At 38.5% G+C, this 23923-nt stretch overlaps 2 protein-coding genes and 1 long non-coding RNA gene across 3 annotated transcripts in view; all 3 read right to left on the reverse strand.

The window, feature by feature from the left end:
- Window positions 1-499: 499 nt before the first annotated feature.
- bloc1s4 (biogenesis of lysosomal organelles complex-1, subunit 4, cappuccino) lies at window positions 500-4489 on the reverse strand. Its single transcript, XM_065294423.1, has 5 exons — window positions 4123-4489; window positions 2268-2339; window positions 1586-1687; window positions 1371-1505; window positions 500-1281 (listed from the first exon to the last, which is right to left on the reverse strand). The coding sequence occupies exons 1-5, from the start codon at window positions 4426-4428 to the stop codon at window positions 1186-1188; spliced, it is 711 nt and encodes a 236-aa protein (XP_065150495.1). The 5' UTR covers window positions 4429-4489; the 3' UTR covers window positions 500-1185.
- A 224-nt stretch (window positions 4490-4713) lies between these two features.
- pard6gb (par-6 family cell polarity regulator gamma b) overlaps window positions 4714-23923 on the reverse strand; it is a 50470-nt gene continuing 31260 nt past the window's right edge. The window contains exon 3 of the mRNA XM_065294135.2: window positions 4714-7361. Within this exon, the coding sequence (XP_065150207.1) occupies window positions 6352-7361 (1010 nt within the window). The 3' untranslated portion in view covers window positions 4714-6351. The remainder of the gene's footprint in view (window positions 7362-23923) is intronic.
- Window positions 19114-20440, reverse strand: LOC135784020 (uncharacterized). Its single transcript, XR_010545968.1, has 3 exons — window positions 20365-20440; window positions 20169-20284; window positions 19114-20030 (listed from the first exon to the last, which is right to left on the reverse strand). It is a non-coding gene; the product is annotated as an uncharacterized lncRNA (long non-coding RNA).

The raw sequence follows: 23923 nt of genomic DNA on the forward strand, positions 1-23923 counted from the left end.
GGGTTGATCTTTGTCACATTTTCTAGGTTGATAAAAGCACTGGTGACCCAATTATAGTACTTAAACATGGAAAAAGTCAGATTTTATGTCCCCTTTAACACTGTTGGCTTTAAGTTAAACTTAACTTGATAGAAAATTTTTTTCCCCAAGTTCAATGATTAGTTTTTAGAAACATTTTTTTCCCAAGTTCAAGGATTAGTTTTAACAAAAGGAAAACCTAAAATGAGTATTCTACAAAGTAGAGATGCCACCGATATAAAATGTCAGTAACATACATATACTGATAGTTTTGCTTTTTACTTCTTTTCAAAGTGTTGTGTTGTTGTTTTGCTGATCATGTAATGCTGTTTTTAAACAATGCTTTAATTTGCCAATACCGATTACAGGCCTACACCATAGACTGGCCTACACACTGTAAGATCCTTTCTATAACCTATATACAGTAGATGCATAAAATGCATCAGACACACACAAAGACTTTAATATTAGTACTGTTCAGCCACTTTATGAAATTTATTACAAACAATCAATCATTTGTCACAAATATCATCATCATGTATCATCATCATATAGTTGTCAGTGGACATTAGGTATAAAAGTAAATTGTCCACGGCCAACAAGATTTGTTGTGATGACATTGTTTGGCTGAGAAGTGTCACTAAATGCTATACTGTAATAATAACCCAGAGTAGTTTACACAGGTTATATTAATAATTAAATATCATGTGCCAGACACTGATATTAGACCTTATTAAGATAAATAGATCATTAAAGCAACAGTGAAAGTAGTGCAAAAAGATATCAAGCATTGGAAGAAAAGATCAAGGGCAAAAAATTATAACGTTTTAAATCTATATACAAGTTTGTGTAAAAAAAACATCAAAACATTTCAACTAATGTTCTGACATTCACAAGCATGCTTTCTCATTTTAGAAACATTGTCAGACTTCTTGGAGGCACTTTGAACAAAATAAAATAAAAACCAAAGCTTCTGTTGGTTATAAAACTAGCTGCCATTAAACAGACTACTAAAATAACACTTGGCATTGATCAGGATTCATTTGAATAATCTGACGATAAAGTGACTGTGAAATGTTTGTGTTTGTGATCCCAGCTGGGTGCATCTGAAAGCAGGCAGCACTGCTGATGTTGGCGTTGATAAGTGCTTTATAAAGAGTCTCTCTTTTACTGCTCAGACTGAGGTTTAAAATAATCTTCCGTCCTAAATACACTAGGAAGCTCTTGTTGCCTTTGTGATTGCCGCTTTGGACTAGCAGGTTTCTGAAAAAAAAAAGGAAAATAATTTGTTCAGTTCAGTTTGCTATTTTAGTAATATTACTGAAAAAACAGCAGGTAATGTGTTTGCTTACATTTAAAAATCCTGGCATGCTCATTGTGCGAAAGATCTTTTTGAAGGCACCGGGTAACGTTCCAACTTCACCTTCAACTTGGGTTACTTGTTCTTCCATCGCATTAACATTGACTCCAACCATTTTGACAAATGCCTGGAAATACAGTACAGTAGTAAAGTTAAGAAATTTAACAAATGAATCACTTAGATTCAGACACTGTTAAAATTAAGTACCTCAAGTTTGTCGATTTTTCTGTAAATCTCTCTCATCTCTTCAGATTTTCTTTGAATCTGTGGTAGGTTCTCATTTACGACCTGAGAGGTGTCATTTCGAATCTGTTCAAAGGTTTAAGATATAAACATAATAATGTTACTCATGCTTTATAAATGTGACACAACTTTGCATTTGTGATTTAAATGTAAAGAACACTGTTAAAATATAAGCTTGATATCTTTTTTATTGACTGAGTAAGGTCATGTCAAAGATGTGAAATCAAACTTTGATGCTCCTTATCTCAAAATTAGATTATGAGACTTTAGCCTGAATTTCACAGACAGGATCAAATAAAATAAAATATTTGCTGATCTTTTATATGAACACCTTAAAATGCATAAAGTTGAAGAGAGAAGGATGTTAAAAACTTTTTATAACATGAATTATTTAAGATCCAATATAATGGGCGGAGCATTTATCTGGTTTAAAAAATGTTTTGTACTAAATCAAATACTTGTTGTTCACTGCATATATAAGCAGCACGTGTGTGTGATGTATCTTTCTTCATTATTTCCTATATTAACATGTCATTTTGATGCTAAGCCTATTTGTCCTGTGCATAGCTATGTGAAACTTGGCAATGAATACAATGAACAAAAAAAAATCACAAGTGGTCATCATTGGAGACTCTATTGATCTTACCATATCAAGCATCCCAACAAACTCATCAACTCTCGTTAGCATTTCCTCCAGACTTTTCTCCAAGCATAGCGCCTGTAATATAAATAATGACACACCATCAAACACCCCACATGAAACAATTATGTAGTACAATATACTTTAGTATTTACAATAGGAAACTTGTCATATATTATAGTAATTACAACATTTTGTTAATGTACAATTAACCCCGCGTTAGTTTGTGTCCCGCTTTCCCCTACTACTGTATAAGTGACCCTGGACCACAAAACCATTTACATTATATGGGTCAAAAAATTATTAGAATATGAGTAAAGATTATATGTTGGGCTCAACATAAAGGACTGCCCGGTGGCCTGGGGCCAGCGTGTGAGATGCTCGGGCCAGTAAAAAGTATTGTCACTTGCCTGATAGGGCCAGTGCTTCGCCCTCAGTCATTAAAATATATTTTCTGCCTGTGGCCTTCGTATGTCTGTATGTGTTCTTATGCAATGTTACCATCGAGACACATTTAAGTGTTGCAAAAGGTAACTTCTCAGCAATGTCATGGGGTTTCTTCTATATTATTATTTTTTGTGGACAATGTTGCGTTTTACGTCAGCTGGTAGAGCAAAACGTTGTTAAAGCGGCGGTGACCTCTAATTACGAGGCTAAACCAAAACATATTTTTTACATCTTGGAAGACATTTATTTAGGGAAAACACGAAAAATAAATTATTAAATGTTTTGCAGTTTGCTGTCAGTTTCCAGGTGACAAGTCGCAAGCCTTTTTTTGTTGAAAAAGTTTTGAAATTTAAGAATTTACATTTTAAATGGACAATTATCTTAAAAAAATGACGAATAAAAGTCATATTTATATAATTATATTTGACAGTTGAATAACTATTTTAAATATGTTACCTAAAATCTGTTTATTTATTTTTTTGGTGGGGCCAGTGAAAATTTTGGCAGGGCAAGTGAAAACCAGAACCACTGGCCCGAAACATTTGTTTTTATGTTGAGCCCTGAAAATGTTCTTATTTCCCACCGTAAATATATAAAAATGTATTTATCATTGTTAATATGTGTTGCAAAGGACTTCATTTGGACCATATTAAAGGTGATTTTCTCAATATTTAGATTTTTTGCACCCTCAGATTGCAGATTTTCAAATACTCGTATCTCGAGCAAATATTGTCATATCCCAACAAACCATACATCAATTATTTATTCAGTTTTCAGATGATGTATAAACCTTTAAAAAAATGACCCTTGTGACAGGTTTTGTGGTCCAAGGTCACATATATAGGGGTGGTTTCCTGGTGAGGGATTATCTTAAACCAGGACTAGGCCTCAGTTTCATGATGAAATATATATAGTTTTATCAAACATGCCTTACTAACATTACTTGTGTAAATATTGAGGTAAAACAAAGGGCACTGATGTATTTTAAGATATGTCAGTGCAAGTTGTTTTCAGTTTGGACAGCTCTTATTTTAGTCTACGATAAATCTAATCCCTGTCCGGGAAACTGCCCCATAGTAAACTATATTGAATTAATCAACTCTGTAGTATACCTGATAATGTAGTATACTTTAATAGTTACCAATGTTTGGTTTATTTTGCTACAGTTAAGCATAGCAAATACAGAAGTATAGCATACTGCAGGATATTTTCATGTGCACATCATGTTAAGGGGCAAAATATGACTCCTGACAGAAAATCATAAGCTTTCATAAAGCTGTATGTGTTCTGTTAACTCTTTCAAACACCAGTGTAGTAGAGACAACAGGGTCTTTACATGAGCCTTGTCACGCTTAAAGAGTTAAGCTCGGGTGCACAGACAATACCGCATGACTATAAACGACTGAAACTTTACCTCCTCTTCAGCATTGGCTCTGATATACGAGGAGTAGGCGATGGCTGTGTGTCTCAGGAGCTCGTCGTCCTGTGCTTGCTCCGGCTCGCTCTGATCCCGACCTTCTCCCGCGGCTGAGCTCGGGCTCTGGGCCACCGCAGCTCCGAAGCTCGGGCTCTGTGACACTGTACCGCTGCTCAGGGCTTCACTTAGCATAGACAAGCTGCTGGCGCTCTGCGACACGATACCGCTGTCTCTGCTCACCTCCGCACTGGACTCCTCCAGCGGTGACAGCACCACCGCTGGCCTGTCAAAACGATACTCCATGTTTCTCTCCTCCTCAGCGACTGCAAAGACTTTTCTTGTTTATATGGAAGTAAACGCAGGCATACGTGCGCGCATGCGCGGGTTGATAAGCCAATCAGAAAAGACTTGGTCATGTGACATTACAGAACGAATAAAAGTCCTTTATTTTAAAAACTTAATACAATATAAAACGTATTTATTACATTAACTCTTCAAATAAATTCGCATTTAATATAATATGCATATTCAATATAATTTCATAAACTTATAAGCGAACGCAACATGGAAATAAAACAAAGTGCTGTGTCCATTTCAAATTTTTATTATATTTTCTTAAAAAGTTTGACATCAGTGTAAAAAAAACATATAGACAATATTCACATGTTCCACTTATTTTTGTATTGAAAGGGCTAAAAACTTATGTTGAACCCTCAAGAGGATTTTCACACACTGAACATGATAGATTTAATCTTACCAAATAAAAATCCAAGCATACATTTTACAGTCGGCATGAAATAAGAACACAGCGTGAGACATTATCAAAACACAAAATTGACCCTGAAAATGTCCTTGATGCCATATCACGACTCACGATAAAACACTGTCGTACCTATTGCTTTAGTAATCCGGTTCATTTTGGGTGGAATTTTTATCACATGTATGCAATTTTAAAACAAAGACGTACAAATAAACACAAAAATGTAATACAATAAAGCAAAACTTGATTACAGAGAAAGAGACGCGTTTCAAAAAGCGTCCAGCAGATGGCGACTCTAACGTGCACGTGTTCCTCCATTCCCTTGCTTTACTTACATTAAACGTAATAAAGATTAGATTTCCAGTGGTCACATCCAAACAGAGAGGGGCAATAAGGCACAAAAATGCTGGATATAGGTACGTCATTGTTTGACAACCCAATAACAATGCAGTCAACATAAAAGCAAAGGTATGTCCACAGTGGTATCAATTATACACAAAAGCATTCCACAGATTTGTGAGAAAACAAAAAATGAGCATCTTTAAAACAAAACAAAACTTTAAAACATAGTTGTTCCCAATTCAAAGAGGATGACTTAAGACTGCCCATTTAATACATTAGGTTTGACTGGGCATATAAATGGTCAATGCCTGCATTACCAGAGAGCTGCAAAGATCTTCAGTGGGTTTAGCTGTGTGGACATCAGAGGTCAGAGGTGGGGGTTCATTAACAGTGAGGTGACAGAAAAAATGTGTGCGGCCTACAAACGGGGCAAAGCGCATGCCTCGCATTCCACTGGATACCGGAGGTCTTTATGAAGAGATCAAAGTGTCAAATGCCTATATGTGGTGACTTAAACCTACCAAAAGTCAACATTTAATTACATATATGATTACAGCAGATGATAAAGACATCTTTTATGATCTCCCAAGATCTGAAAATCTCAGTAATATTCCATAATGTGGATTTAATAGTAGATATTTAAGGGAATCTGTTGTATTATACAGCAGAAATAATAATTGTAGGAAATTCATAATAGTCACCATCTTACAGCTCAGGCAGGACAAACTAAAAGATCAGGTGTTAATTCATTTTTGCATTTATGAATATACCAGGGTACTGTTTAAGTATTGTAAACAAAATATGACATCACACACACAGGACTAAACCTAATGGTCCCACGAGACATTTAGATAACATGATTAAAATTAAACAAATAAACAAGAACTTAAAGACATAAAACAAGTGGCGTGGAAAAAAGAAGGTCGCCACTAATCCGGATGCGTTTTTGACATCATAACACATTGATAGCAAACATTTAAAAAGAGTAAAATTTCCAGATAGCGTTTCTGTTAAATTATTCATTTTACAAAACCCTTAAAGTTCGGTGAGGTTCAAAGTCGAGTCTGATGTCCCAGGCTGAAAAATGTCAAGTCTCTGGGATGCCAGATTTTACGGTGTGTGTATTATAGAGTGATGACCGTGCCATCCTCCTCCACCCCCCCTTTGGGTAAAGCCAGGCTGTGACGGGGGTCTGTCCTCAGGCTGCTGAGGATTTTGTGTAGGCTGCCGTTGCTATCTCGCATGGTGGGGTTGCTGATGTGGTAGGGGTGGTGCTGGAGGTTAAGGTCCTTGTGAAGCTTATAACTCAAACTGTTATGCGGCGTGCCATTATAGCTCTGCTGAGAGTGGAAAGAAGCTGTAGACACGGTGGACGGGGGTCTCGTTTGGGGCCGTGTAGGGGGACTGGGCGGAGCCAGCGTGGCTGTTTGAGCGTGGGTCCGGGATGCTGTCGATGCTACCGAGGCATTGGAGCGTCGGGATGGCCGCTTGATGTTGCTCTCGATTACAATGTCCGACTCCTCGTCGCTCTCCAGATCTTCTGGGCCGTAACCGTGACTGAGGGCGGTGGCACCGGTGGGTACGGTCATGGCAGGGTAGCCCACTGAACCGCTGCTGTCGGACGACTGACCCGAGCTGCCCGAGATTCGGCTGCTCCGCACCACGTTGTTGCGCTGGTTTACTGGCTTCACGGTCACGATAAGGTTATGACTGTTTGCGATCATCATGTCCGTGACCTGGTCCAGCGTTTTCCCGGTCACTTCGATGCCGTTGACCTCCAGGACCTCATCGTTGACAGCCAGGAGCCCTGTGCTCTCAGCCAGGCCTCCAGGTACCATACGGGATATGAAAATACCCGGGACCTTTTCCAAGCCGTGGGGTGTTACACGGACGCTAGTGCCGTCACGGATGTAGAAGCCAAGAGGTTTGTCCGAGCCGTGTCGATAGAGCCGGACTCTCCGATGGGATTCAGGAAGGATGTCCACGTCGATAATGGATGACACAGGGCGGAAGTCCTGAGGCATGCCAATGCGGATGTGAGGACGCTTGCGGTTCAGGTCGTTGCGAAGAGTAACCACAGGCTTCTTTTTGCGGGTCAGAGTGCTGGTGCCAAAGTCGCTGTAGTCAACCTCTTCTGCAGGAGTAATAAACAAAAATGATGACCGTTAGTACTTTATGCATTTGAAGGGCGGATTAAAGGAGAACATTATAATTTATTTCAATTGAAAGCTTCATCCTCTAATGACACAGCATGACTCATAAGAACAAACAAGGGTTTATTTCCTAGACTTTCTTGCATGGCAAAGAAATTGATAAATTTAAACCTTTACATAAAATTTATGGATGAGGATAAGCACACAAATGTAATAAGGTGTTTCATACCCCTAGCAGATGCTCAGCAGACTATAATGCAAGATGTTTTATCAGGCATCTTGTTGCATTACAAAAACATAACCTCAACTAATGCAACACAACAGTTTTTGTTGAAAGTATGTAGTAGAGATTCATGTACAGGTAGCTACGTGTTTGATAAGTACTGGTAGAAGTTCATGCTACTGGTAACACACAGATTAAGAGATCAAGTACCTTACGACTATCCAAACCGCACCCGAGCGTGTTTGCCCCCAAAAGCCTGGGGAGGGAGGACAATCGTGTTTGTGCACGGTTCAAGGCAACAGTGCCTTGGGGGGCACTCACATTAGGGATGGTTGCCTTGAACCGTGCCCGAGTGCAATTGTATCCCCATCCCCATAGGTTTGCACTCACACTGGTCTTTTATCAATCCGTGCCAGAGCACGTTTTCACCACTAGGATGGGATTGTTTTGAAGAATACAAAAAGTAAAGCCCTCTCTCAACACTGGAGCCCATGGTAATTTTACATTTGTGGCTTTGTTTGGGACCCAATGACACACAGCCCTCTCACCACCATATTGCTTAGTCGATACAATGCTTATGCCACTTCAAATAAACATGCTGCTTGCATCCTAAGGTTTTTATGAAAGTTTTTATGATGGTGCACAGTGCTCTGGCATGATTTGCGCCACATTGTGCCCACCTCTGCAAGCGGGCCAAGCGCGATTAACCAAACCGTGCCCAGGTTTGGTACAGAGCGATCAAACTAGTCAAACGAACCAGGCTTTGGGGGTTAAACGCACTTAGGCGTGGTTTGGATAGTGAGTGCGCCCCAATATGAGTGCGCCCTATACATGGTATTGCAGTGCAGAGGCATACATTTCTCCCAAAATAGATAATGGATGGCAAGTGCCACAGTGAAATGCCCCATATGAACGACAATGGATGCAACCTTAAAATGATAATGAATGGATAAAGTGGTTTAAACTTTGACTTACACAACTATGTCCTGAATCTGTGAACTACAAACCATAGCCAGGCCATTCGCTGCAGATACAAGATGCAGATCTTGGTACAAGTTCAAGCCCCTACCCACTGTGCCCAGCATGGGTTCTCAAGAAGTAACACTCAAAAAACACCACCTTCTGTTCAATTACTCTCCATTCTACTTTAAAAATGCATTTACAAAGCTCCTGAATTGTCATCAAAGCAGTTGTTCGTAGTTTAACTCTCTGGCAGCCTGATTATTTTCATCAAGTCCAGACAGACTTTTATTATGTACTGGAATTTCAGCCACAACTGCAAGTCTCTTGATAGAAAACACATTGAAGTGTTCCTGCTTCTGGTCTTTATTAGGAGTGAAGTTTCTCTCCAAATGTCCACCCTCCTCAATCCTTCTCATGAGAGGAATTTGAACACCTAACAGAACACTTTCGGTTCAAAATCTTAGGTACTAGGAGGACATTAATTTAAGTTGATCCAAAACTTGGAAAGGATGGAAGCTAGAAAAATAGATTTTTTTTAGGGTGCTTGGCAGAAACCAGTGGATTTTCCAGTCATTCTGGCTGCCAGTGACCAGTCCAGACTGGTATCGGCATGGACCCAGCATATCCAGACAAATCTGTTGAAGTAGATTCTGAAAGTGTAAGGGCTCAAGAGTAAGAAAGCTACTTAGTCACTGAACTCAATCTACTACTGACAGAGTAATACAGCACTGAGGCATGATGGGGAAAAACATTCAGCTCACTGATCAAAGAGCAGCTCAGCTGCCTGTTCCAGACATTTCTAGTGGAAAGTAAATGGCTCAGTGCCAACCAGACAACGTCTACAGGTTAAATAAAGGCAACAATTGTGTTCCGGTATGTTTTTAATGTTAGAGTATTCGTATAAGAGAAGCATATGATAATACATACAATACCGTGGGTCGCACACCAGACGAGAAGTGCTGCGTTGTGGACAACTCGGAGGTATCACCAGAAGTGCACATTAAATAGTGCGAGCTTAGTCAGATAGCGTCTACTTTAAAATGCTAAATATGCGTTAGCAGCCAATGTTAATCGCTACCGATTTGGGTCAAATATGATGTTATTTAATGATAAACTATGTGAGAGGGATTTGAACAATGTCCAGAGTCACAGTGGACAAACGGCGACAGTCATTGCCATTGTGTGTACACTCATAGAAAATAATGTGTTCTGTTTTTAGATTCATGGCGCGATGCTTCTAGTCCGATGTGCGACCCCCTTAAGGCTGCATTTACACTTTAAATCTTAATGCACAGATCCGATCTTTTGACCATATCAGATTTTTTTGTCCTGCCTGTTTACACATACGCCTCATATTCGATGTTCGTGTTTACATTAAACTCCCACCCAGACAGAATGCTAGCTTAACTGGGTATAGTGTTAGCTGTCTAACGTTAATATGATCATCACTTATTTAAAGTAAAGGCCATTGTTAATGATTGCCTTCAGAAAAACTGTTGAGAACTTTGAGGGGTCGGCAGCTAGGTTTATCGCCCAAAATTCACTCCAGTTGCTCATAAAATGGGCAAGTCGTTCTGTCCTGAATACTGCAGTTGTTGTGATCCTTAACTTCCTAATATTTGGCTTTAATGCTCTTTATTTTGCGCTGTCATTGCAGCCAATGATGACGTTCAGCGCAATCCATCATGTAACACTGATGTCATAATCAAGCTGAATCGGATATATGTGTTTAGACGCAATTCGGATGTCTGCAATATCCGATACGTATCCGAAAATCCCCATTTGGAAGTGACTAAGATCGTATAGGAAAAACAGATCTCAGTAAGTTTTTTGTGTTTACACAAATGCAGCAATATCCGATCTGAGTCAGGTGTGAGCACTAAATCCAATTTTTTGTGACAGTGTAAATGCAGCCTAAATTATAAAGTTCATACAATATTGAAGAGCACAGCAACATACGATAACTTGCTAAATAATGTGACATACAATATGCAATGCAATAAAGTGCTTACATGCCCACTTATTGCAAATTACATCATCATACTTCACATGTTTTGATATGATTATATGCTTGCTACGATTATGAGCTTAATCACATTTTTATCAAAGTTTTGTGTTTACATGATGTGTAGTCATAATATTGTCGAAATCTAATTATAATCACATTATTTTTTAATACCTTTTGGAGTATTAAAATAATTCGGTTACTGCAAGCTGTTGCAATACACATTGCAATATGCATATGCAATATTTTGATATTGTGCAGCCCTAACCAACATCAAATAAAGCAACAAAAGCATGCAATTATTTGCAAACAATAGCCAACAATACATGGTATAAATCAAAATGATATTTTTTAGGCCAAAAATCATTAGGATATTACGGTAAGTAAAGATCATGTTTCATAAAGATATTTTGTGCATTTACTACTGTAAATATATATAAAAAAATATTTATCATTAGTAAGATGTGTTGCTAAGGGCTTCATTTGGACAACTTTAAATGTTTTTTGCACCCTCAGATTCCAGATGTTCAAATAGTCGTATCTCGGCCAAATATTGTCCTATTCTAACAAACCATACATCAATGGAAAGCTTATTTATTCAGTATAAATCTCAATTTAAGAAATAATTGTACAACTATTGTACAGCTAAACCAAACAACTATTACAAGTCTTCAAAGTCTGGTACAAACCTATCAGTAATATACAGAAATAAAGTTGAATAGTATGTCTCAATCTTGTGCCTGGCCCTACAGTCACCTGATTGAGGGGTCAGAGGTCACTAGAGATGAGACCCTACATTCTTTCAAATAGATGCCTCAAGTAAGAGTGCAGAAACTGCCTCACATCTTTACACGAGATGACCAGCACATGTTTGAAGCATAACTCATCAGTTGACCGTAACGTATTTTCCCCTTCAGTTGCCCGCAGGCGGGTGTGGGAAAGAGCACTGGGCGAGGACCGGGTCCTTTGTTCATTGCGTCCCACCTCTCGTTAACTTTCGCACTGAATGGGACCCTTTTCAAGTTCTGGTGGATTTTTACAAACGCTCATAAAACGCGGTCCTCAAAAGAGTTTTACAACCAATCATTATACCTCCCGACAGAGTTTATTTTCCCATTTTCTCCTGCATCTCCTCCTGTGTTCTTGGGAAGCTACCGGTATGATTCACTCTTAACCTTTCTATTTGCACGACACCCACACTAGATTCCCGTCTGGGATATTATTTGCTCATTTTTGTCACTGGTTTGCTGGGATTCATGTACTAGTGCCAAAAGCGGTGACACACAGCACTGAGAGGCAGATAGTGCAAACGTAATTCTGCATGACAAAACCCTGCACCGTGGCAGAATAGGGCACCCATCTCATGCAGAATACAGACAAACAGAAGATTTCATTTACATAAGCTAAACACGCCTGGCGACATAAGGGAAACTTTGCACTGAACTGCATAGATTATCATATTATTCACGTTTAAAGCAGACACTGGTATTTTGAGGTTCACTAAAGCCCTTAGTAGAGTTCGTCTGTATTTGCTTTAAACCATTGCACTCGAATTTCCCTGAATGAGTGGTGTGATGGATTTTGGCTTCTCTCTGTAGCCCTGAGTAAGATTAAAGAAGAAAGCCCCTCCTAGGTAGTGCATACTCAGCAGAGCTCTATTCAGGCTGCTGCACACCCGTTTAAATTTAACTCGTGCTACCCATGGTGCATTGACATACACATCTGGGAAAAGTTAGTGGGCTGCGAATGGAGTGGGTGGAGGATAGTAAGCTCAATTACCATCTTTTTGCAATGTTGCATAAGGACGGCTTTAAACATACAAATTACAAAAAGTTGTTCTTTCCGTTTTTGTAAAGACTTTTTTTCCTCAAACGCACACAATTCAGTTTCTGATTTCAGTTTGCATGCTTAAAAACTCAGCTCTACACAAACCAACATGTGCTTAGTATTTAATTTTGTGCTCCACCCCCCATATGTTCTGCAAGCGTGGCCAAGTTTAGGACGTGGCTGTCTGTGGTCCTTAGGTCCAACACATAACCAAGCATGAGCCATCATGATATAAACACTGTAGCTGGCAAAAAGAAGTAAATAAAGGTTATTAAAAGCAACTACAAGGAGCCCAGAGGCTAAAGGTAAATATTTGGTTATGAAGTATGTGCGGAGCTGACACCAGCCATAGGAAGGAAAAGATTTGTGTTACTGAGGATGACTGTCAGGAAACAGGACATGGGTTAGGGTGCACTGGTTGCTCTCTTCACTTTGTGGCGTTTTAAGGGTCCAATGCACATCATTAAGATCAGTTTTTGTTGCACAAAAATATCCCAGGTTTAAGACTTGTCACTTTTTATAAGACAGTTTTTAGCTTTTGTTAGGGTTTCTGGGCATGAAGGCTTAAGGTGGAAGTACGGTCCATTTTTTACACCTACGCGGGGGTCCGTGTGCCACTATTTTCGCACACTGTATGCGCATTGCGCAACATCAGGTACATTAAATGCGTAGGTGGCATATACGCCTACAGGAGAGATGCATAGCGCATGCATCGAATGTCGGTGTACACGTACGAGTCAAATAAACTATACTTTGCACGTACATGTAAAAACCAGGCTATACTCCAGGGTTTATGGGTAAAGCTTGGGATCAATTGTGAGAGATTGGCATCACTATTAGGGATGCACCGAATCCAGGATTCAGACGAATACTGGGCTTTTTAACGGGGTTCGGGTGAATCCTAGATTTTTTTTCCACCGAACCCTAGGCTTGCGTTACGCTGGTAACAAGTTTTTTCTTCCGGTGAGCCATAGGGGCGGTTCACATTTCGCGGACGCACCTGGAAAAACGAGCATGTCACACCGCATCGCTTTCATTATGCATAGGCTTATGGTAATTGTCAAAATAGTTTTTCCCACTTGTCATCGTGGGATAATCCTTTTTTTACAGTTAAAATTAAATCAAATTAAAAATACACTGCTGTGGACGTTGTTTACTTCATTAATTGTTTTTTACTGTGTTAATGGAATAAGGATGTGGGTAGGATTCGGTATTCAGTTTCGGCCGAATCTTAAACAGTGGATTCGGTATTCGGCCGAACCCAAAAAATCTGGATTCGGTGCATCTCTAATCATTATGCTTGGTGACGTTAACCTTGTGTTTGTTGCCACCTGTCACTATCTGTACGGTTAAAAATCCCTTTCTAGCCTGGAGCAAAGCAATGAAAAAGTTGAAATTAGTAAATAATCATAAAAGTAATAAAAATCTTAGGAACATAGATCTGGTAATACTGAAAGAAGGCAACCAAATACATGGGAACTCAGTACAATTTAAAAAACCTACAATATATAATTTACATTCTTACAATTTTGTTTCATTGTAATGTTAGTTGCATTGAAATACAGTATAGGACTGTTCAGAGACTAGTAGCAAAAGTGCCAACACTAGTCTGACTTTAAGCGCAAACGTGGCGTAATGATGGGGTCACAAATATGCTAAATTAGTACATTGCGAATTGATTCTGAATCAAATCGGCACGCTTAGAATCGATTCTGAATCGAATCATGAGGGTTCAAATGATTCCTACCCCTATTACCTGGAGTGGTCCACCAGATGAGGAATGACAAATAAATGTGAACTTCTCAGTCCTGGTGACTAGGGCTGCAACGATTAATCGCATCTCCCATTAAAAATGCCTCTGAAATCGATTCAGAATTGATTTTGCACAGCTTGTCGGAGTCATTAAAACGTGCATTTAAAAAAGCAACACTTGTTGTTGGGCGGCAGTGGCTCAGTGGTTCATGTAGGTTGTCTACAAACCGGAAGGTTGGTGGTTCGATCCCCGGCTCCACCGGACCAAGTGTCGAGGTGTCCTTGAGCAAGGCACCTAACCCCAGCTGCTCCCGACGAGCTGGATGGCGCCTTGCATGGCTGACACCGCCGTCGGTGTATGAATGTGTGCGTGAATGGGTGAATGTGAGGCAACATGTACAGCGCTTTGGATGGCCATAGGTCTGTTAAAAGCGCTATATAAATGCAGTCCATTTTACCATTTTTTTTTTTTTTTTTAAACAAAATCATTCAAAATATTCTTTATTATCATGAAAATACCTGAAACAATCTGAAGAACAGCGATTATAAATATTCTTATAGACATTTCCTGGAATAGTGTTTGTAATGCTACTTCTTCTGTGGCACAAAGGGAGTTTCTGCATGAGAGCGCCCCCTGGCTTTGGGGTGTGCTGGGATTTCACTGTAATTCATTAAAATGAATTAATTAAGAAAATGCGCATTTGCACGATTAATCGTTACAGCCCTACTGGTGTAACACAGTGAAACTACAGACTACTAGGATGTACTACCGAGAATTCATTACCAACTAGGTAATATGGGATGAAAACTGGCACACTTACAATTTGCTAACTTTGTTTGGTTATTCATGCACTGTTAAAATATTTCAGAATGGAAGACAACACAGCATTAATAAAGTCATGTGGAAATGCGAAAAAAAACATCAGTTTAATCCACTGATTGGCTACACTGTCCTCCTGCAGTGTAAACATAGAGGTCACACAATGTGTGTTTGAATCATCAGCGATGGGGGGTGTCCCAATCAGGCTCTGACCTCATCTTGTGTTTTAGATGATAACAACCCCCTCAACAAGCTGCTAAGTGAGACGTTCCAGATCTGCTCTCTAATCTCTCACTGTCATGGATGACACCAAACAGCACTGGATTTAGGGGGAGTGCACGACTGAGGGAGGATTAAGGTGTTATTGACACCCACAATCTTTCCCTTTAAAGCTGTTTGTGGAGGAAAGAAAAAATAGACTAAGCAGATAACATGGGTGAAAAAGATATCTTGCATGCAATGCAAGCTAACGAACAATTGGGGATGTTCACTTTGTTTAAAATGGTGAGAAGGTAGGAGATACAGGGTAATTGACTCCACATTGTAACCACTGACTTCCATAGTAGGAAAACAAATATTATAGAATAATGAAGAAGATATTTTGATAAATGATGTTAAGCACACAGTAATGGTACCCATTAAAATCCATCGTGTTTGTTTTATTCCTACTATGGAAGTCAGTGGTTACCATCAGCTGTGTGCTTACCATCATTTATCAAAATATCTTTGTGTTCATTAGTAAAAAGGTTTGGAACAACAGGTTTCAGCTGGTGTCAGAAAGCTCTCTAATTTTCAACCCCTCCCCTCTCATCGAGTCACAATTGAAAAAAATTGAACTCTAAACTCTATATATTCGTCAGGCCCATATCATATGACCATTACACTAGCCGCAATGACTGTGTAAACAATAACATGGAGATGGAGCGTGCAGGCTTTGGTTGCTTTTCAGCTGTTCAAACGCTGTTTTTAAGCACATTGTTTGTTTATAAAATGACACAAACACCCAAAACAAGTGCATAAGTACTACAACAAACGGTTTCATCACTAATGCGAACATATAACAAGATAAACGTCTTTAACATGATAGTGCATCCTTTTTAAAGTGAAAGTTTGAACTAGAGGTCTTTTTGGGTCCAAAGAAACGTACTCGACCTGAAATGACCTGAATCACTTTATACCCGAACTCGATGTGCATTTTTAAAGAAAAACCTGACCCGAGACAGACCTGAGAAAATTAGACCCGAGTCCGACCCGAACCAGTGGCATTTTTTTTTTACCAGACTGGACCCGAATGTAAACAGCACCGATGTGTGTGCAGTCTGCAGCCTTTAATGCATCAGTCAGACAGAAAGTAACCCCAGTGGTCTCACAACCCATTTGGCCTGCTGCTGCTCCATTTATTTTCCTTTGTTATCTGATGATGACACCGCTAAAAATGAACATTTTAAATTGATTGACCGGTGTGTTTTTAACGAAAAATGTACCTACCCCCTTTGCAAACAGAGGAGGGGTTGAAAAGAGACATTACAGCACACAAGCTTTGGGTCGTCTCGGGTCCGTTCGGCAAAAACACATTCATTTTAAATTACCCGAGACCCGTGGTGCTATTATTGTACCAGACCCGTGTCCGAGGCACACGTGAAACTTTTAAACCCGAACCCGCTCGTGTCCCGGGTTTTCGCATCTAAGTGGACCCGTGAAGACCCCTAGATGAGGTCCTTAGATGAGGATCGTTTTCATTTATAAAACAAAAATGCTTTAATGTAAACATGTAAAAATGTCGCATTTCATTTCATTGAATTGATCGGTCATTGCTTATCACTTTCGAATATTCAAGTACACGTCCTTATAAACTATCCCAATGTTAAACATTCAAAATAAGATATTTGCTGAAACAGTGGTAAACAGAAGAAAAGGATTCCAAACCACAGTAAGAAATGCTTTCACAGCAGTTTGCTCTTCTGGAGACTGTAAGCCTCGAGTTAAACTGTGGTCTGTGAGAAAACAGCACTGCAGTCTATACATAAATAATAAGAAAATACTGCATCCATGACATGTTAAAACTTATTCGGATGAATCAGTGTCGCATTTCTGTTTACTTTTGGAGTCGTATTTCCACACAAAAATGCAGGGCTGCAAGTAAATGTATTAAGTGTCTTCAACTAGAAATAAAATACACATGACAACTTCTGGACACAAACAACTTCTGTAAAGACATGTATAACAGATTTATAGCCGACCCCAGGAGCGCTGGCCGCATGAGGCAGTCACGTCTCGTGTCAGGACGAACTCTTTCGCCCCGCAGTTATTGAGAAAGACTGAAGGTCGGGGCAGGTTCAGGCTGGTCTTCCACACCTGTACTCATCACACACCTTTTCACAACCCACTTCCTGAATGACAGCTGCTGAAAAACGTGTGCCAAGATCTCAGATTGCACCTCGCTCCACTGCCTCTGTTTGGTGAAATGACCCTCACGTGTCTACACATATAGCGTGTACGTGTGGAAACACACACCCGATCACTCACGCAGATGTCAAACAGCTTCTCAACTGGAATTAAAACCAATAGCCAAATCGAAATTTTGGAATTCTTTTACCCCGTGCTGGGTTAAAATGACCCAATGTTGGGTAATAACCCAGCAGTTGGGTTAAAACGAATGGAAGATCCCTCCACAGATCCTGCAGTTTGTAAAAGATCCTGCATTATGGAGAAGGATCTAACAATATGTTTTTTCTTTCATTTATCCAACAGTATAGGATGTTAGAAATGATGGTCACATGATTTGAAAGCATCACTGCATTCAAAATTTTAATTAGAATGAGTTAGTCCCAAATAATTTTACGTTACTTAGTTAATTGTGTATTAGTTAATTGTGTATTATTGCAATGATGCGCGAACAAAAACATGAAATTTGGCAATAAACTGAGCTATATACATTAGTGATGCACCGATGTATCGGCCGCCGATATTTATCGGCCGATTTTTGATGAATTTGAAAACATCGGCATATCGGCAATAGCACGAGAAAGGCCGATACCGATTGTTTGTTAATTAACTGCATAAAGAAATCCATTATATGTAAAAAAAACATTTAATGTTGTTAATAAAATAAATGCTGAACAGCAAAAACCACCTTTGAAGGTTGTCATGCTTTCTTATTATATTAGTTTTACCTTAATTTGTGTCTCTCTTATTATGTTGGTCAGTTGAATGTTAATTAGATCAAATCCATGTTCAGTAAAAATAATTTGATGCAGAAATAAACTAGCAAATAGACCAACTGTATAGTATTGTATACAAGTGTTTAATATCGGTATCGGCATCGGTATCGGCCAGAAGTTGTCTGTTTAAATCGGTATCGGCCTAAAAAATCCTATCGGTGCATCCCTAATATACATGCAACTGCAACAAAAATGACTCCACAGACAACAAACCATGTGTTATCAAAATAGAAACTGTAGTACAAGCGTCAAAGCAGAAAGCTCACTTTTGATTGTGAGCTGTGATTTGAACAAGAACAAGACCAATCCGATCATCCTAAATGACAGGTCACCGGCCTCCCAGCAACCAATGAGATTCGAGCAGAGCTCCGGTGCCTTTATTTCTCATTTGCCCTCACAGCGTGGGGGGGAGCTCATTGTTTTAAACATCTCTGACCCATATACGCGCCCTTCATTGGTGTCCCGCCATTCACAGGAGTCTAATTGTTTGTTTAAATGAACGTCCACAATGCGTCCATCCCCAACCCCCCTTGCAGTCCTAAGCCAAATTGGCTTACAGATAATCCAACAGCAAATCACTAACAAGACCTGTATAAATTCAACATTACATCTTGTAGGAAGGTTTAAACAATAGACTGCAAAGAGAGAGAGACAAAAAGTATAAGGAATGTGGTCCGTCGAACCACTACAGATGAAAGGATTAGAGAAGGATTTCCTAAAAGCCATTTCCCAACCCCCTCATACACAGAGACAAACCAAACAAAACAATAAGTTTAGATTCATTTCCCATGTTTGCTCACATGGGGGCCACTGTCTGTGGAGCATAAAACGTGGAGACAATGCTACATCAAAGTACTTTAAGACATTTTATTTATAAGACATTATATGTTTCTATAAATGTGAAAGTACACAGCAAAATCACTGGTGTTAAAATAACACCCAGGGTGTCAAATTTAACACTGGAAAAGTGTGTATATGTGTCCACACTACACTGTGTTAATTTAGTCAAAAGTGTAGTGTTAATTTAACAACACTCATTATATGTTAATTTAACACTCAATATTGTTAAATTTTACACTTTGTTCAACACTATTCATTGTTGTTTCCACACTACACTGGTGTTGGCACAGAAATACAGTGTTAAAAATTAACACTCCTAATTTAAAGTCAACACCGGTGTAATGTGAATTCAACAATGTTAAGTGTTAAAATACTGATTAATAGCCACTTTTGTTGCTAATGGGTTGTTTCTATAAAAGACAAATGACAAGAAATATTGCAAAACCTCTTTTTATTAAAGTACATCACATTTAATATTTACATTGATACACACAACACTTTGCATTTAACACTGCTTATTTAAATACCTCAGCTACAATTAGAAACAGAATACAGTATGGAATAATGAAAGTTATCTTATACCACAGCGCAGTGACATGAAAACCACTTATTATAAGGTCTTTAATAAATCAAATGAGAGTTTAAAAAAAATTTGCCACCCTACTCAAAACTTGAACATTAAAATACACTGCAATTACCTTACTGGCAGGCAGAAATGCTTATCCTTCACAATACTAAAGATTTTTCCATAACAAAACAGACATTTCAATTCAAAAGACATTTCATTTTTCTTAAATACGTTCCAACCTGGTATTTAGTTCTGTAGTTGTTTTACTCATGATGTAGCGGAAGGCTGCATCAGTGGTCTTCATCATGGAGGGAATGGCTTTTTGGTCCAGAATGATGCAAAAAATTCTGGATGCAACTTCTGTTCCCAACGCAGTGCAGGCAGGGCTGTGCTGATCCATCCCCCTCAAAGCATGGATTGATGCTCATCACCTAAGTGTTTTAAAAGAGTGTATTTGATGAATGTATTTGATGTGTATTTATGAACTTGTATGCATTTATAATGGGGTGAACAATGCAAGCAAACTAACTGCTGAATAAATAACTAGAACAAAATACTAAAAAACTTACACAGCACAATCAGTAGCTTCAGTTGCACATTGACCCTCTTTCTTCTTTCTTCCTTTCACAAATGAAAGGCAAGAGGTGAATGAGCCAGGGAAGAGCTGCCACATCACTGTCCCGTCCTAGCAAAACAGAATTTAAACACCATGAGTATACAGTTAAACTTTAAAACCGTAAAAGTAGCAAACCCATGTACACTTACCATATTTAAACTCCTGTTGACCAGACAGAGGGTCATCCATATTGATTTATGTTGGCTATTTTGCAATACATCACCTTAGCATATTTCTGCAGATTTTCAAAGACAAAAAGAGTCAAGAAAATACCAAAAAGGGTCCAGTTTTAACCATTATTTGAATCAAAATCATCTCAGTATAATAAATCATGTTAGAGACAGTGTACAGTACAAATGTACTGTGTGTACTCACATAACTAGTTGGTAAGCTCTGATCCTCCAAACTGGGTTAAGGAATAACAGTTCCAGAATTCATGGGTATGCCGTATTCAAATATAGTCTGGTAGGGTCCTATCACAAAAATGACAATAAAGACTCTGAAAACTCAACATTCTTTTTATATTAAAAACAGCACTCAAGACAATATGAATCTTCATTTATACATTTTCAAAATAGTAATCAATTTGATTGCTATTTAATATGACATCAATAGCAAAACGATGTATGAGAAGATAATATATTTTTATTAAAGTTGGCATCAGGTCATGTTAGATTCTTTCCAGATTAATAATAATAATAATAATATGTACAAAACTACATATACTAAAAAGATTGGTTAACTGTTCAGTTATGTCAAATAAAATGATTTATATGTATAAATATATAAACTTACCTTCTGTAATGAATTTATATAAGTATTAGCAGTCGTTTCTCATTGGAAGTCATCCATGTCAGGTCTTCTTTAATAAACTGCCCTAAAAACAGCATCTCTTTTGAATGATTTGAAGCACTCAGTGTGAACTTTCACCAAACTAGCATCTATAATGACAGAAAAAACAAATGTTCGCCATACACGTTTTACACTTTCGTATGTATTTGCCATTTGCATCTGTCTGACATCTAGCGCCACGAAAAGCTTACAACACACAATGCATCCAATCTGTGCATACAAATGATGATATATTGTGAGGTTTTGGTCAAATTAATTGTTGGTTTGGCGATATTTCCCCTGTTTGCATACATCTTAGAAAAACACATGACGATGCGGTTGCGGTTTTCTCCGCGTTTTTCAGTAATTTGAATAATTAACCGATATCCGTGCACTCACGTGCATGTAAACGACCTCGTTAACTCACGGTATCTAGCCTATATGATTACCTTATAATGAGCATCATATGGTGAATAAACGAGCTTTCATTTAACTTAATTTCATACCTTCAATTTGTAGTGCATGTCGCGTTTTATCATGGTTCAATTCTTTCGTTCATATCTCCTGTTAATATTATCCTTCTTGGTTTTAAACTTTTAGCTAGCAGTTTAACTTTATACTAAACTAACAAGGGAACAACGTAACACAAGGTAGCTCTGATTAAACTGAACCAAATAACGAACAAAGGGGAAATAAAATGGGAAAAATATCTTATTTAGGTTTTTTGGCATATGGCTGCGTAGAGTCAGACAGAGAAATAACAGTTTAATTTAGCCAAACCATGTGAATATTATGAGACTGATTTACCTGATCTCTTCAGTCCTCCTGTGAAAGAAAATGGCGGTAAAATCCCTGACAGGATATGTTTAGTGGAGGCATGGCTTGATTTACACCGCTCAGAGTGAAATCTGATAACACCCTTGTTTTACACTGACACTGTCATGAATATAACACTGGCCTAGCAATGGCAGTGTTATTTTATTACCAGATAGTGTTAAAACAGCATCAACACTGTGTATTTAACACCATCCCTGAAAATTTAACACTGGTGATTTTGCTGTGTACACATCGGAAAATACACGGAAAATGCATCCCTGGATTTGTCCGGGATTGTTTGATTTTGGTTCATTCACAGTGCCAATGATGTTCCATAATCTGTGCATGCTTTGCACACATGCAATAAAAATACCATAAAGTCCTGCAGTTGGTAGAATGATAATCTTCATTTAAATCCTCCAGTATCAAAGAGCTGATGATAACTTCTTGTTGCGATCACACGCACGTCCTCACTACGGCAGGCTCTTACGGCCTTGTTTTGCCTTTTGTTCACACAGAATGCTTATCGTAAAATGTTACGGCAACGTTACTTTACGGGAGTGAACCACAAAGCTAATATGGAACATATTTGACAATTTTACAGGATCAAAGTGCCGTGTGAATGAAGTTTTCAGTTGACAAAGTGACAAAATCACTTTTCTTCCGAGTCAAGAGTTCATGCCTCCCAGATGACAGCTGAAGGCTGCTGTCAATCAATCTATAGCAGGGGTTTTCAAACTGTGGGTCAAGACCCACTTGTGGGTCACACAGTGGGATGAGGTGGGTCACGCAAAGTTACTTGTCTGTTGTGATGAATGACACAAGAAACAGTTAAGTCTAATTAATGACAATGCAATGACAATAGTTTTTATATATTACTGTAAGATAGTCAACTAACTTAATTCATACAATCATAAAAAAAATTAGTAAAGAGATTAAAACTATGCTTAACTAAAAGAGTATCAATTTGTTTTGTTTAACCTAAATTTTACATATTTGCATGCAAGTATTTTGGTGAGTCTTAAGAAAGATTATACATGTCCAGGTGGGTTTATAGTATGGATCTATAGTATGTTAATCTAAAGTGGGAAAATTAAAAGGGATAGTTTACCCAAAAATAAATTTCCTGTTGAACACAAAACTTATTGACGCTTCCCATTCACTTCCATAAAAGGGAACCAAATACTATGGAAGTCAATGGGTACCGTCAAATGTGTGCTTACCATCATTTATTAAAATATCTTCTTTTGTGTGTTCAACAAAAGAAAAAAATCATACAAGTTTAAAACAACATGAGGGTGAGTAAATGATGAGAGAAATTTCATTTTCAGGTGAACTATCACTTTAAAACTCAACATGGCCATTTGTACATTATACTGAATTCATTCTGTGTAAATAAACAGGCAGATTTAACTACTACATGTGTACTGTATGTGTAGGTTAGCTGATGTTGCATGTCAGATAGGGGTGCGCGATATAATGATATTTGATCGTGAACGATTAAAATGTCTCCATGATCAACTTTTTCGGAAACGTATCATGATTCGTGCGGACATCAAGTACGCAACAAGCGGCGCGCTACATGAAGCCGAGATACCCTTTTTCCACGTCTGGCTTGCGCGTGCACGCGTCCAAGAAGCTTTCAAAGTATACTCACTGCGGCTACGCGTGGATGGCCGTTTTCGACACATACGCAATACAAATGATTCTTTTTCAAATTATAACTCTACCAGGCCGTCAGGGCAGCACTGATTTGCAACATTAACAGTACTTTAAAAAATTTAGGATAAGTGAAGAAAAGTAGCCGATCCATCATTGCAAACAAAGTTTCGAACAAACATCAAGAAAACAAAGAACAGGAATCAAACATTACGGTGACGAAAATGCTTCACAGCTTTCTGTTCTTGGAAGTACTGAAAATAAAAGAAGAGAAAACAATAGTGTGTGTGCAAATGCTGTCTATTTCCTTTGTGTAATTTTTTTAGTGGAGTGACCGGTCTCAATATTTTTTTTGCACATGCGCTGAAAGTCCGTGCACTTTCCGCGCATATATTTGTTACC

This window comes from Paramisgurnus dabryanus, chromosome 19 (assembly GCF_030506205.2).
Source record: "Paramisgurnus dabryanus chromosome 19, PD_genome_1.1, whole genome shotgun sequence".
Classification (NCBI taxonomy): Eukaryota; Metazoa; Chordata; class Actinopteri; order Cypriniformes; family Cobitidae; genus Paramisgurnus; species Paramisgurnus dabryanus.

Bases quoted from the DNA above. Each gene is read 5' to 3' on its own strand.
- bloc1s4 (XM_065294423.1), bottom strand. From the start codon at position 4,428: ATGGAGTATCGTTTTGACAGGCCAGCGGTGGTGCTGTCACCGCTGGAG. The intron at 1,688-2,267 runs GTAAGATCAATA...ACCTTTGAACAG, and splicing joins TTGTTGGGATGCTTGATATG to ATTCGAAATGACACCTCTCA. The intron at 1,506-1,585 runs GTACTTAATTTT...CTGTATTTCCAG, and splicing joins GAAAAATCGACAAACTTGAG to GCATTTGTCAAAATGGTTGG.